A 15485-nucleotide genomic window follows, 5' to 3' on the forward strand; every position below is an offset into this window, starting at 1 on the left:
CTAGAGAAGTGAAGTCCATGGCCAGTTAAGGGAGAACCAAATGACCTGGCTAGAAGAAATTAGGGGAAGACCAGACTGGTCTACAGATGTTTTTATGTGCTCCAAGCTGTGTTAATTACTGCAGATGAATGCCTGAGGGGAACTGTCATCTAACACAATCACATTTAAAACAACACTGGCATAAATGGACAGCCTGTGCTGGAATATTTATAGGGACACGGAGTTGCTACCTCACAAGGCATCCTGCCAACTACACTTGGAGACTTCAGGCTACCAACAGGAGCTTAAGACAGTCACAAGATGGGAGTGGATAATTACAGACCAAAGAGTAATACAATCAGTTGATCAAAAGACAAATTAAAAAGGTGTTAATTAGAAAAATTATTTATTTCTGCTCCTTTCATACATCTTATTGTTCAGGTAACAGTCTTACATACATATCTGAAATGATGCACTGTCACACACTCTGTTTAAAGGCAAAGCACCACAGGGAAAGCTGATCAGCTGTCCAGAGTTCTCAGCTTATGGGATCTCACTTCCTGATTTTACATTAATTTCTGAAGGTCAGAAGTGTCATCTCCAAAAAATGTTAAGGGGGTTGTAAAAAATAATCACTTTATTCAATATTATAGTTGTAGAAATAAAGTATATTTTCTTTAAGAAATGAAAAAAAGAAGAAAATGCCACTTAACATCGTTGGTACGTCAGTATAGGCCAGCAGGAAAAAATGCTGATAAGCTTGTCTCTGATACCAAGAAGACATTCTAGTCCAAGCTATAACACATTTCCTCTGTTTTCACTAGATGTTTCTTTTCTGCTGCTTTTCATCCTTTTCCATATTTCATATCAGAGGACTGGTACAGCCTTTAAAACTTCATTAACGGGAGCAAATTCAGTATCCACCGATTTCTTCACAAAAGGCACTCTAACCCATCAGATAGCCCCTATAAAAATAAAATTTATAAACACAAAAAGTGAAAAGGAAGCAACATTTCAACGTGTCCCAAACAAATTTTATGATGAATCAAATGACAATCTGAAAATATAATTGTGTGATTCCTCATTATGGTTCTTATTTCAAATCTTGCCCCCCAATAAATACAGTACTGGGTCTGGGTTCCATTATCCTTCTCCCTCAAAGGACAAAGTTACAAACCAATATGCTAAGCAACAGAGGATGAGGAAAAAAAAAGTAAAGAGAAAAAAATGTTATGTAAAAGTCAAAGAAAGAGTCAGAATCAATTTCCTTTGGACTCTCACAATTGCCAACAAACATCACAAACCTTTTTATGGAAAGAAGCTGGTTTAGATTTCCTGAAAACCCTAATATTACCAAAGGAGAAACTAGGAGGGCCAGGAGCTGTTCAGCCTGGGAGGCAAGCCCTCGTGCCCTCCAGAAGCAGTGTGCAGAAGCGTCTGCCTTGCACCTCTGTTTCTTTAGGAAATGTCTTGATGGCAGGCAGCGGGCATTAGCTATAGCTGTTGAGCAAGTCAAACTTCACACTGTTCAAATAGGAAATCCTTTTACTAAATGTACAAGTTGGGCCCTGAAATCCCCTTTAAAAAAAAAAGTCTGCTTTATAAAGTTCCAAACTTTTTCTTTTGCAATAAATCCTTGCAACCTATTATTTAGGATCTGCAGGATCAAGGAAAAAACAGATTGTGTAAAACTATCCACATTAAGAAAGGGTTGAATACACCCTGTACCCGCTGATGCCTTTAGAACTCCTCCTTTTGATCCTGCCTCTAACACGAGTGGGTAAGCTTAACACGAATGGGCAAACGTCACTCAGTTTCCTCATCTATAAAATGGAGTTACGTCAAAGGAGTTTAAGGATTATATAAGAGAATCTACGAATACAGTAACTGCTATTCATGGTAATAAGCACTTGACAAACCTTAGCTATTATTAGTTCAGTGTCTCAAATTTCTTCATCACTAAGGTGGGGACAAAAAACTACTTCATAGGGCTGAGATCTACTATAGTGCCTGACACAGAGCAGACACTCAAGAATTTCCTCCCTTCCAGCTCCTGGACTCACCTGACTCTCTTGGGTCTTGGGTCTGCATGCAGCCAATGTGATCTCCTTAGAACTCATTTATCCCTTTCCTTCTGCTCTACCAGCCTGGTCAATCCACACTCTGAGTACAGAGAGAACTTTCACCTCACACAACCACTGTCACAACTCTGAGACAAACAATACTTCTCCCCTCCACTTCTCCCCCCAGAATTGAATAAAAAATAAAAAGCCTCTTAGTGTATATATCGACTTTGAAGACCGCCTCATAAATTTGCTACTGTAATGCCTGACACTTCACAAAAGGCAAACTCTAAGACCTAAGCTTCACAAGCAAAGAATCTGAAAAAGAATAGACATATGTATATATATAACTGAATCACTTTACACCTGTACACCTGAAACTAATACAACACTGTAAATCAACTATATTCCAATACAGAATAAAAATGTTTTTAAAAAGATTAAACCTACAATAAAATAAAATAAAATCTTTGGGGCTTCCCTGGTGGCGCAGTGGTTGAGAGTCCGCCTGCCGATGCAGGGGACACGGGTTCGTGCTCCGGTCCGGGAAGATCCCGCATGCCGCGGCGCAGCTGGGCCTGTGAGCTATGGCCGCTGAGCCTGCGCGTCCGGAGCCTGTGCTCCGCAAAGGGAGAGGCCACAACAGTGAGAGGCCCGCGTACCGCAAAAAAAAATAATAATAATAAATAAATAAAATAACATCTTTGTCAGATAATTCTAACAGCAAGAACAAAAAGAGACCTAAGCTTCACAAGAAAAAAAAGTTGAAGATTTTAAGAAAGTGTCCACTAATATTTGCACCAGTGGAAATTACTCAACAGCTGGCTCACACGATGAAACAAAAGTACTGAGGACTCTTTAGAGACAGCTGCCTGTCATCTGCGTATACTGATAGGTGAACATGCACTTTTGGACACACATCTCTTGATACAGTTATACGTTGTGGTATTCTTCCTTGTAATTAGTATATGACCTATGCTTATGCATCAAATAAAGCCATGTTTTAATATGTAAAATTATATCAGTAGAGAATACATCAGGTCTTTTAAAAAGCATAAATCACAAAATATAAAGCTAGTAGTACCATTTCACTGCTATTGTTCTCTCCTTTTTAAAGGTACCTCTTGTTAAAGGTGATATCAGATTCTCTGTGAGCGTGCAACCCTGGAAGTTATGAAGCATCTTATAGCATAGCCAACCTTTATCTCAGATGTTAGTGACTTATTTGATCTGCAAAAACTCATGGTTACTGATGTTTCTTTACTTTTTGTTGTTGCTGCTGTCCCATTTATTATATATCAAATTGCTCATATACGATGGGTCCTCAAAGAGAATGTATGCGCAAGAAGACACATCCCTTTCTTGCTGGTGGTACTAACCACACCCCTATCATGTGCAATATGTAGGCTCACAGACCTGGCTCATCATCTCTTTTGGGGCCTGCAAATATTCCAGAAAATGCAACACTGTTGCTTCCCTTATTTTCCCAAACTGTCCACTGTTTCTCCCCACTCCACACTCAAGGTACCAGGCATTAGGAGCTGTAGATGAGAAATCATATCAAAGAGGGGATCATAAAGTCCTTCCTCTTAAAAATGTAAACCTTAGATTTAGCTGCACAGCAAGTTACAAAAAGCAGCAATTTTCTATTTAGACTATTGTTCTGCTTTGACTATATCTAAATATAATTTACACCCAAAACCCAGAGTATACTCTGTTTTTTTTCTTTAAATATCAATTATTTATTTATTTTTGGCTGTGTTGGGTCTTTGTTTCTGTACGAGGGCTTTCTCTAGTTGTGGCAAGCGGGGGCCACTCTTCATCACGGTGTGTGGGCCTCTCACTATCGCGGCCTCTCTTGTTGCGGAGCACAGGCTCCAGACGTGCGGGCTCCGTAGTTGTGGCTCACGGGCCTAGTTGCTCCGCGGCATGTGGGATCTTCCCAGACCAGGGCTCGAACCCACATCCCCTGCATTAGCAGGCAGATTCTCAACCACTGCGCCATCAGGGAAGCCCAGAAAGTATACTGTTATTTCTAATTTCCTATTGTTACCTTAGTCAACAATCTTGGAAACTGGCCTATAGAATGTGGAAAAGACAAATGTTTACATAAATAATTGCAAAAGTAAGACAGAAGCAATCCAGAGAATTAAACATTTTTCAAAACCTTTTTGTAAGTAGTAGATTATCCTAAAAGGATAATTTAGGATAATTATCCTAAATTTAGGATAATTTAGGATAATTATCCTAAATTTAGGATAATTTAGGATAATTATCCTGTTGTCCTAAAAGTCAAATGCTCAAGCTAAAAGAAAAACACACAGCCTAAGGAGAAGACCTAAAACCTTAAGGAAGAATGGGAAGCTTAAGCAGAATGAGAACAAATCTGGTTCTACGGACAAAACAACCTCACTGCTTCTGTTCTGCTATATGCCTCCAAAGGTTCTTTCTGTTTTCATTATTAATTTTTAATAGCCTCTTTATCCTCTCTGGGAGCCTCCTCTTCTCCTGTTTTGCTGTGAAAAACTTCAGACTCTTCTATTGGTATACCTTTGGCAACAAGGGTAGAACAAAGAGGAACAAAAAGAGGAGGCTGGGGCTTCCCTGGTGGCGCAGTGATGCGCCGATGCAGGGGACACGGGTTCATGCCCCGGTCTGGGAAGGTCCCACATGCCACGGAGTGGCTGGGCCCGTGAGCCATGGCCGCTGAGCCTGCGCGTCCGGAGCCTGTGCTCCGCAACGGGAGAGGCCACAGCAGTGAGAGGCCCGCGTACCGCAAAAAAAAAAAAAAAAAAAAAAAGAGGAGGCTGGAGTCTCTGTCCTCGTACAATTTAACAAATGCCCCCAATTTTTCCCAGGACAAAAATAAGAGCCATTGGCAGTCTGATGGAGCTACATGGCCACAAAGATATTCAGCTGACAAAGAACACTGCTCTCTTTTCCCATATTGCAGGGTTAAGATGGGAACATGAGTGCAGGATAAGTATTTGTGACTTTCTAGAAAGTCTGTCCATTCTACCCCAGATGTGTTATAGATACGGACAGGTTAAGCCACAGAACAAGTGAACTTGTGTAATTCAAACACATTCCTATTTTCCCTTCTACTGTCTCATAATAAAATCAGAAAATATCAGTTTTAAGTACAGCTGACACTTGATGTTTAACATATTCCCTAAAAAATGAATTTTCTAAGAGCTAATCTTTGTATGATATGTTTGCCCAAAGTTCCTGTAGTTACTAATGTATCCATAGGTGAAATCAGAATATAGGGAAATGTGATCAGACTCATCTACATTTAAAATGAAAGATCTCAAACAGAATTATAAAAGTTGCCATAAAACCAATTTATTTTTGTTCTAAAGATAGTGTTCGTTTTCTGAATCAAAATAATCTAATATACATATATGAAATCCTTTCCCCATCTTTTTGGAGAGGCAGTAACTCTCCTTTCCTGTCCAATGCTTAGTGGATTTTCCTCATATCAATATTCAAAGAACAGCAGCAATTAATGGCTCAAAAGTATTCCTTACTGTTATTATTACTGTGGGAATTCCATATGTTACAGATTAACCAAAAAGCCCTTCAGAGAAATGTCTCCAGTCAGTGGTCACTGATGCTACAGCAAAATAACGGGATTTTCTCATGAACATGTATGGAGATAACAGTCAGGAAGACCTATTCATCTCAATTTTGCTACTAACTATAGCTATAACCTTGAGCAAGTCACAAATTTCTCTGGTTCTCGAAATTTTCATCTGTTTAAATAAGGTTTAAATTAAATCTCCTATGATTTTATGAGATCCAGGTAATTATTTTACCAGTTTGCAAGTTAAGGTGCTGATTATACGAAGTACTTAATAACTTACGGCAGTTTCATTCTCATGAATACTCTAGCCATAAAAAAACTCAATAGGACACAGACGAATCCAATGAATAAAAGGAGAAATCTATTGAGCTTCGGAATGTTTGGTGCATTGGATCGGTCCAGGATTATGAAACCTAAACCTCCCATTGTAAACAGGAAGCTGGATGCGAGTCCTTCCATAATATACTGTCCATTTACTCTGAAAAAGAAAGACCAGAGCAAACAATAAATGAAAATTCCCAGAAAAATAAAAAACTTTTTCCTTAGACTGAAATTCCTGTTTCTGCTAAAACATTGTTGTGCTTATTTTTTTATTACCCTTACAACTATTTTACCATATTTCTGGCTATTCATTTCAATAAATATTTATTGAGAGCCTATTATGTACCAAGCACTATTTAGGTTCTGGGGACACAACAATGAACAAAACAGACACAAATCTTTGTCTTCATGGAGCTTATGCTCAAAAAAACCTTTCAAACTTCAACTAACACAACTGCCTATGTAAAATCAATACTCATATATATACATATATATATATTTTTTGGCCACGCCGCACAGCTTGTGGGATTTTCGTTCCTGACCAGGGATTGAACCCGGGCCCTCAGCAGTGAGAGCACAGAGTCCTAACAAATGGACCACCAGGGAATTCCCAATACTCATATATTTTAATTATTAGCTTAAAAAGCCAACTAATATATGTACATGAACACTTTACCCAGAACTTTAGTTTTTGAAAATTATGTTATTTAAATTTCTACTATCAATTTCAAATTAATTTTGAATTGGTTAATGTTTCCTGAGTTTTAATAATTAATAAATCTCTTGTTTCAAAGTGAACTTTTTAAAAGCAAGCAAGTTCTTAACTAAGGCTTCATGAACCCCACAAAGATGTCCAGAAATCTATAAACCCTTAAATTTTTGTATATACACGTATCTGATTTTTCTAGGGGTGAAGAACTTTCAAGTTCTGAAAGCTCACAGACCCCAAAAGGCAAATTTCTCTGTTAAAGATATGATTTATACATAGGCACATATAAAGAAGGTATATACATTTTTGCTAAACTAATTGTTTTAATTGAAAACGCAATACACGCAGCGGTTTCAAAATTCAAACTCAGGTGACGAGACAGTGAAATGTGAAATGTCTCCCTGCCATCAAGATCTCCTGTCATCCATATCCCCTCCACAGAGATCACAGTAATCTTTCCAGGAATATTCTATGCATGGAATACCACTAACGTAAGTGTAAATACAAACATATAGCTATGTTCAGGTAGATAGTTACCAAGTGGCTTGTATAAGGCAATACAAGAAGCACTGCTCAGGTGAAACAAACCACACTGTTTTGGTGTTCATTGCCTACATGGAACTCCCAAGTCTCAAAAATTAGTTTTCCTATGTAATAGTATATCCAGGGGTCCAAAGATTTTTTCTTAAATGACCAGATTGTATATATCTTAGGCTTGCCGGCCATATGGTTTGTATAACACAACACAGTAGCCTGAAAGCAGCCATAGATAGTACAGAAACAAATGGGTGTGCGTATTTCCAATAAAGCTTTACTTACAAATAAACACGTACCTGTGGTTTGCTGACCCCAGAACAGCCTATAAATGAATTTTAAACTGATACCCTCCTTTAAATAAGTGAACATGTCAATCACTGTGAAATATTTTATTTCCTAATAAGTGAATACATAAATAATATACTTCTACTCTTGTTCTTGTCCACTTCCTGCAATCTCTGAATGTAGCATTTTAAAACAGCTAGTGTCTAAATACAGATGCACCCAATAGGTTGCACTGTATTTTTAAATAAGCAGGCATGCCTCAGCAATCTTCCTTCCCACCAGCAAATCATTCAAAATGATATCTTTTACCTGTAGGCCAAGAAAGCTACTGGTCTCTGATGCCCATGTTCATCAGTCATGGAGCCGACACTTGGAGGTTCAACGATAACATCATAAATGATTCCTAAATGAAAGACAACAACATAGGTTAGATTGGATTCCTAATTTTAAAATAGATTTTGAGTTTTTATCCGTCTCTAAAGGTTCATTTATATTTAAATAGGACTGCTTTGATGTATTATTATAATCAAATGAGGCCCAGCTTACCTCCTAAACTTCAGATAAACCAGAATTTATCTTCAGAAATTCAACTCAGTATTTTAGAATGACTTGCAAAACATAAAAGAAATTCATTCAGTATTGTTTCAAACTCAAGAATGACTCCACAATAAAGCAGATTTAACATTAAAGGCTATTTTTAGTTCAAGAAAATGTTCCACATATACTTGGATTTGTTTCTTTAAATTAAGAGGTAGCTAGAGAAATTTTCTTGCTTGAAAGTAAAATGAGACGTTTTAAAATCACACCACTAGGCAGACTGGCAATACTAGAGATTCACAATCATTAATGTTAATATCCATCATTATGTCATAATGTCATCATGATCATTTATGTTAATGTCCATCAACACTTTCTCAAATCTCCCACTGTCAACGTCTACTCTTTATCTTCACTGTTTTCCATCATCCCCACCTCCAGCTTTTCTTAAGCACAGCAAGACTGTCTCCCTCACCTTTGACTAACAAAACAATCACTTGGGAATTCCCTAACTCACCCCCACCCCCCAAACCAAATCTACAAACTGGAACCTGCATCCATCCTCACCTCCAGCTACAACAGAGGAAGAGTCCCTCCTCCTATCACCATGGGATCCCTTTTGCAATAATAAGGACTCCGTCCCCCTTGCCATTTCAGAGACTTTGTTCCATGGGCTACCTCTTCTCTTTCCTGTATTTTCAACCTCTTGTTCCCTACATCAGCTTTCCCTTGACACCAGATCCTCCTAGCTAACATTCTACTTCTATGCTTCCTTTTTGAAAGGGGGCCAGGCTTCCTTCTGGAGGGAAAAAAAAAAAAAAAAAAGGTTAACTCTCTGTCTCCACTTCCTCACTCATCCTTCATTTTTCAGCTCACTCCGATCTGGCTTCTGCCACCACTGATATTACTCTTGCTCATGGAGGCTAATGGCCTCCATGTTGTCAAATTCAAAGGACACTTTTCAGTTCTCTTATTAGGAGGTCTCCTAGCAGTGCTTGATCCAGTTTACTAAATCTATTTTCTTGGGGTAAAAAGATGGCTTCTCATGGCTTCCGTGACACTCCTGTCCATGTTTTCTTGCTACCTCTCTAGCTGAGCCTCATCTGCTATAAAACCACTCAACGTTCGGAGTTCCTTAGGGCTCGATCCACTATGCTCTTCTTTTCCTACCTTCTCTCTCCAACTGAACTTATCCCTTCCCAGGGCTTTACTATGCTAATGATTCTCAATGTGCCAACACCTATCGAATCATGTTAGCACTATTAAAATTAGATGTAAGCTCCCTAAGAATAGAAACTCTATGTTCTTCAATATCTGGTTAATGGGAGGAGTTCAGAAAACATCTGTTATTGACTAATTTCAACACAAACCTCTTTTCTCAGTTCTAGACTCCTATCTGCAAACTTGACATATCCAACTAATTATATTTGGTTATGTCCAACTATTATTTATCCCAAAGTGACATCTGGGTTCACCATTCCCAACCAAAAAAACTTCATTTCTCTAGTCTCAGAAAATGACACTTCCACCTACTTGGTGCTCAAACTAGACACCAGGAAACTTCCTTCACATGTCATTCTCCCCCCACATCCAATCAATCATCATCAAGATCCACTGAATCTATTTCCAAAATATCTTTCATTATACATTCCTCCATCTCTAGTGCCACCAACCTTGTCTACTCTAAGTCAACTACAAAACCCACCTAATTGGTATCTCAGTCCCACACTTGTCCATACTTTCCCCTCTGCCTAGATACGCTTTTCCCCAATCTTTCAAATTTTGGCTAACATGTCATTTTCTCAGAAACCACATTCGAATGTAAATGATGTTCCTAAGTCTGATTGTTTTTACATAACCTCTTGTTCTTTTCCTTCAATGCACTCATGGCAACTTGCAGTGGAAAAACTAATGTAATGGAGAAAGATTTATGTGATATTTAACGTATCTCAACCAATGACATTATAAGCTTCAGGAGGGCAGGGCCCTTATCTGTTTCATTCATTGTTGCCTCCAGTACCTAATGCCTGGAACTTAACAGGAACTCAGTACATTATTTGATGAATATTTCTCAGCAATAAATATTGTGTTTTTATAAAGGTACACTCAGTTTCTAGAAGACTCCTTTCCAGTGGCAAAACCGATTCCTTGTATGAGACAGCTCATGGCCTTGGCCACTAAAAGGTGTCCTTTCACTTTACCCCAGAAATTAGGGCAAAGAATCTCCCCATTACAAACACAGATGGAAAAAGTGCCCAGAGTGAAAACTGTGAGGCTTCCAGCAAAGGCCCTGGCTCCAAGGGAGGTAAGGGTTACAGGAAAGATTTCTAGCAGATGAAGACTTACTAAAAAAAAAAAAAAAAAAAAGCCACATGCATTTTAAATTTTGTTTATTCAATCCAGCACCTATTAATGTGCTGAGCAAATGTGAACGCTAATGCAATGTTAGGACAGTATCTTACCAACATAAAAAATATTTTAAACGTAATTTATTTAAATGAACATAAGTTAACTGCCACTGTTCTAGATTTGGGAGGAGGGTAAATCCAAATGTTCATTCTAGAACTAAGCCTGCATGATTTCAGATACTTCCCTCCTCAGTACCAACTATTTTCACAAGACATCTATGAAAATGAAGATGTCTGACTATTCCCTTAAAAACAGAACCAGCTGCTCTTGCTGTCCCTAATCTGTGGAGCTTTAATTTTATCATTTCCAAATTAAGTACCCCACTTCCCAAAATCTAAAAGTGCAGTAGCAGTGTTGAGTAAATCATGGAACTGCGGCTTGAAAGGGTGGTAGCTATGAAAAGACTGTAGCCGGATTGCCAACTCACCACTATACAAAGCGACGCCCCTTTTGCAAAGGACAGGATAAAATGACAATGCAGTGTTCAACGGTAATGCTATTTTCCTTATTCTTTAAATTTTCAACTTCCGATCTCTCAAATACGCGGTATCTTCTGCAAATCTATCTCCAATCTCAAATATTTATCAAAACTGTGGTTTCGAAAGATTACATTCATACTTATTGTTGATCGGGGCAAAAGCAACACCGAACCCTTAGGTTTGAGCTAACAAACCTAAAGGCTGTCAAGTCTCTTCCAAACTTCCAGGGACCGTAGACAAAGAGAAGGTAACAGTCCCACACCCTCCTGACCAACCGTGGAAGTAGAATGGGCCAAAAGAGATTTTCCCAGGGCCTTTGTCAAATAACTCACGGCATTCAATAAAAGGAGCAACAATGTGGGCTTGAAAAATATATTATTCGGCTCGGACCGCCTGGCTAAGAGGTCAGGAGACGGAAGGCAATGGGAGCGAGAACAGGAGCCCCCTCAAGATACAGGACAGGGCGTGAGGGCAAATAAACCTTTGGGCCGTTAACACGCGGGACCCCAGAGTTTCCCTCCACCCTCGGAAAAGATCGAGAGGAGAGCGATGCTTTCCCGGGCTGAGAGCCGAACAGACGCGCCCCGAGGGCGGGCCGGCTGCCCGCGCCTCAGCGCCTCTCGGGCCCCAGGCAGGACCAGTTACCTCCGGTGATGAGGAAGTAAGACACCACCACCAGAGCGTACACCGTCATGGCCGACGGCATGTGCACCCAGGGCGGCTTCTTCAGCTTCAGGTTGGGACATTCGAGCACTAAGAACGGGATTCGGTACAAACTCTCCATGTTGGTGGGGGCACGAGCAGCGGTCGGCCGCCAGTCCCACACGCCCCCCGGCAACAGGCCCGCCCGCTCTTCCCCCGGCGCGTGCGCGGGGAAGGGAACGGCAGGTCCGCAACGCTCGGAGGCAGAGTTTACACCCATAGAAGAAAAGAAGAAACTATAAAAACGGATAAGTGACATGAATTAAAAGTATGTATTATTGAATCTTGTGAAACATAAATTTGAGTAAGAAGCTCAGTTATAACCAATGAATAAACATGTGATTTCTGTACCTTCCAGGACCTGCATGCCTTCAGACGTGGCCAAGCCGGAGCAGCAGAAGGACCAGGATCGATCTGAGCCCCTCCCACTTGCTGATGCTGGGGATTTGGAAGCTGATTGGACGCAGGACGCTCTAAGTTCCCAGAGCCAGAGGATGAATGGGGGACGTTTGGAAAGCTCTGCCTTTTTTATTAGCGGGTTTTTCAAGAGCTTGAGAAAGTCCTACGTTGCTGAGCTTTTACTTCCTGATGTAGCAGTGGTGACAGTAGTAATAATTGTTACTAATAATTGTTAAATTAATGTATTATAAAATTAAAAATACATATCTAGTTTAGCTCTATCACAAAGGTCAAGAGGACATCTCCACAAGATGTCTAAAGCGGATACCTTGACGTGACCAAAATACTATTTTTTTTTTTTTTTTTGCCGTACGCGGGCCTCTCACCGCCGTGGCCTTTCCTGTCCCGGAGCACAGGCTCCGGACGCGCAGGCCCAGCGGCCATGGCTCACGGGCCCTGCCGCTCCGCGGCACGTGGGATCCTCCCAGACCGAGGCACGAACCCATGTCCCCTGCATCGGCAGGCGGACTCCCAACCACTGCGCCACCAGGGAAGCCCCTAAAATACTATTTTAAATAACCAGTGTCCTCTGCTATTTTCGTAAATGCTAAAATATTTCAGCCCAAAAATCTTGAAATCGTCCTGATTTCTCTCTTTTTTAAACCTCCGTATCCAAAGTATTAGCAGATCTTTTTGGTTGTACTATCAAAAATATCTTTAATTCATCCACTTTTCTCCATTCCATATTTACCACCCTAGTGGAAGCCACCATCATGTCTTGCCTGGGCTATGTTTACAATCCAAGTGGATGAAAATATTTGATGGAAAATTTGTCTTTGGGGATGGACTAGATAGCCTAAACATTTTTGTTTGTTTGTTTTCTGTTTAGTTTTTGTTTTTTATATACTCTCTTAAGATACTGCTAATACCTGTTTTCTTTTGGAATAAGAGTTCAAAGTGACTGGTTATATAAATCCAGGAGAGACTGATATCTTTATAATTGAGCCAATATTTTTATGGTTTTTGTTTGTTACTGAGCTCATGGTGTTTTACAGGATGGTATGCATTGGTTCTGCACTTTAGTGACTCGATTACTGAGAAATTGTTTAAATACCACAGTAGTAAAAATATTTATAAAACATGGCAGCATCTAACTCTAAATACAGATGAGGCTTGCTGCTCTGATTGTTTAACAGTGAGAGTCTCGGGAAGCAGCCGCATAGCACAGGGAGATCAGCTCGGTGCTTTGTGACCGCCTGGAGGGGTGGGATAGGGAGGGTGGGAGGGAGGGAGACGCAAGAGGGAAGAGATATGGGAACATATGTATATATATAACTGATTCATTTTGTTGTAAAGCAGAAACTAACACACCATTGTAAAGCAATTATACGCCAATAAAGATGTAAAAAAAAAAAAAAATTGTGAGAGTCTCCCCCTGAGTCTTACTCAGTGTGTATTAAGGAAGGGACGTTAATCTTAGATTATGAGAGGGTCACTAATAACACCAGTAATAAAGGGTGTTTACACCACAGCCAGCATTTACACATAGGAAGTTTTTCTGGGGACTATAAAGCAGAATGTTTCTGAAATTCCCATAGTTATATAAACAAGGAAAACTTTGGAACAATTAAAAATATGTTGCCTTGAGAAAATAAGGAAAAACATAGAAATTAAAAGTTTTTAAGCTTCCTGGGACTTCCCTGGTGGTGCAGTGGTTAAGAATCTGCCTGCCAATGCAGGGGACACGGGTTCGAGCCCTGGTCCGGGAAGACCCCACATGCCACGGAGCAACTAAGCCCACAAGGCACAACTACTGAGCCTGGGCTCTGGAGCCCGCGAGCCACAACTACTGAGCCCACAATCCACAACTACTGAAGCCTGTGCACCTAGAGTCCATGCTCCGCAACAAGAGAAGCCACCACAATGAGAAGCTTGCGCACCACAACGAAGAGTAGCCCCCACTCACCCCAAATAGAGAAAGCCCGCGCACAGCAATGAAGACCCAATGCAGCCAAAAATAAATAAAATAAAATAAATACATTTATAAAAAAAGTTTTTAAGCTTCCTTTATATCTTCAGAAAGGAAACTAACAGTTTTTTAATTATTCTTTTTTTTAATGTATTTATTTTATTTTATTTTTGGCTGCGCTGTGTCCTTGTTGCTGTGCGTGGGCTTTCTCTAGATGCGGCAAGCGGGGTCTACTCTTTGTTGCAGTGCACGGGCTTCTCATTGCGGTGGCTTCTCTTGTTGCGGAGCCCGGGCTCTAGGCGCGCGGGCTTCAGTAGTTATGGCTCGCGGGCTCTAGAGCACAGGCTCAGTAGTTGTGGTGCACGGGCTTAGTTGCTCTGCGGCATGTGAGATCTTCCTGGGCCATGGCTCGAACCCGTGTCCCCTGCACTGGCAGGCAGATTCTTAACCACTGCACCACCAGGGAAGCCCCGGAAACTAACATTAATTAACCACCTCTTGGCAGATATATTATGTTGTCATTTATGTTAGTTCTTATTTATTCTTCATGACAATTCTATTAGGTAATTACTAATGTCACCACTTTACATATGACAAAACTGAGGCGTGGGAAGTAAAACAAACTCAAAAAGTATATTCTGTGATTGGATGAGAACTAAAGGCAATTGCCCTAAATATAAAACAGATTTCAGCTGTTTAAGATGAGACAAATTTATATAATTATCCTTCCTCTTATATATTCTGGGGCCAAATAATTCCATATACATTGTAGAAAAAACACAGAAGTTTTAAAAATATATAAATTTATTAATACAAAATAAAACTGCCAAGTCAGAACATATCACATTCATCTATATATCGAATTATTACTGTTACTTCTTTACTCTGTTCTGAAAGGTAAGTTTGTTCCAGGAACCAATTCACTATTTTTTTAACATCTTAAACTTTCAAGTATTTTCCAACTTGAGTTTGTAATGTTATACAAACCAAGTAAAAAAGAAATCTTTCATGAGTAAAATTTGCACATCTGTTACCATCTGTGTCCTAACCAACAATCTTCCTATAGAAAATGTTTTGTTTAAACACAACATAAACTTTGTAACTGAAAACCAAACAAATAATGAATATAAGCATGGGCATTAGAGTATGCCCTTAAATAAGCAGAATCTTATTCAGCGGGGGGGCTGTTGTATGTAAATGAAGAAAGGACAAATGTTGGAAGAAACAAGTACTTAAAACTTTATGGGGACTTCCCTGGTGGTCCAGTGGTTAAGAATCCGCCTTCCAATGCAAGGGACGTGGGTTCGATCCCTCGTCCGGGAAGTAAGATCCCACGTGCCGCAGGGCAATTAAGCCCGCGCGCCACAACTACTGAGCCCGTGTGCCACAAGCTACAGAGCCCACGCACCACAACTGGAGAGAGAAAATCCGCGCACCACAACTAGAGAGAAGCCTGCACGCTGCAACGAAAATTTCCGCATGCAGCAACGAAGATCCCACAACTAAGACC

At 40.1% G+C, this 15485-nt stretch overlaps 1 protein-coding gene across 2 annotated transcripts; it reads right to left on the bottom strand.

The window, feature by feature from the left end:
* Window positions 1-368: 368 nt before the first annotated feature.
* OSTC (oligosaccharyltransferase complex non-catalytic subunit) lies at window positions 369-11764 on the bottom strand. Of its 2 annotated transcripts, XM_067735365.1 has the most exons (4): window positions 11551-11764; window positions 7790-7883; window positions 5909-6106; window positions 369-944 (listed from the first exon to the last, which is right to left on the bottom strand). In XM_067735365.1, the coding sequence occupies exons 1-4, from the start codon at window positions 11687-11689 to the stop codon at window positions 926-928; spliced, it is 450 nt and encodes a 149-aa protein (XP_067591466.1). In that variant the 5' UTR covers window positions 11690-11764; the 3' UTR covers window positions 369-925. The 2 variants fall into 2 exon arrangements, with proteins under 2 accessions (XP_067591466.1, XP_067591467.1); XM_067735366.1 differs by lacking the exon at window positions 5909-6106.
* Between the last annotated feature and the right edge of the window lie 3721 nt (window positions 11765-15485).

Source organism: Pseudorca crassidens, chromosome 4 (assembly GCF_039906515.1).
Source record: "Pseudorca crassidens isolate mPseCra1 chromosome 4, mPseCra1.hap1, whole genome shotgun sequence".
Classification (NCBI taxonomy): Eukaryota; Metazoa; Chordata; class Mammalia; order Artiodactyla; family Delphinidae; genus Pseudorca; species Pseudorca crassidens.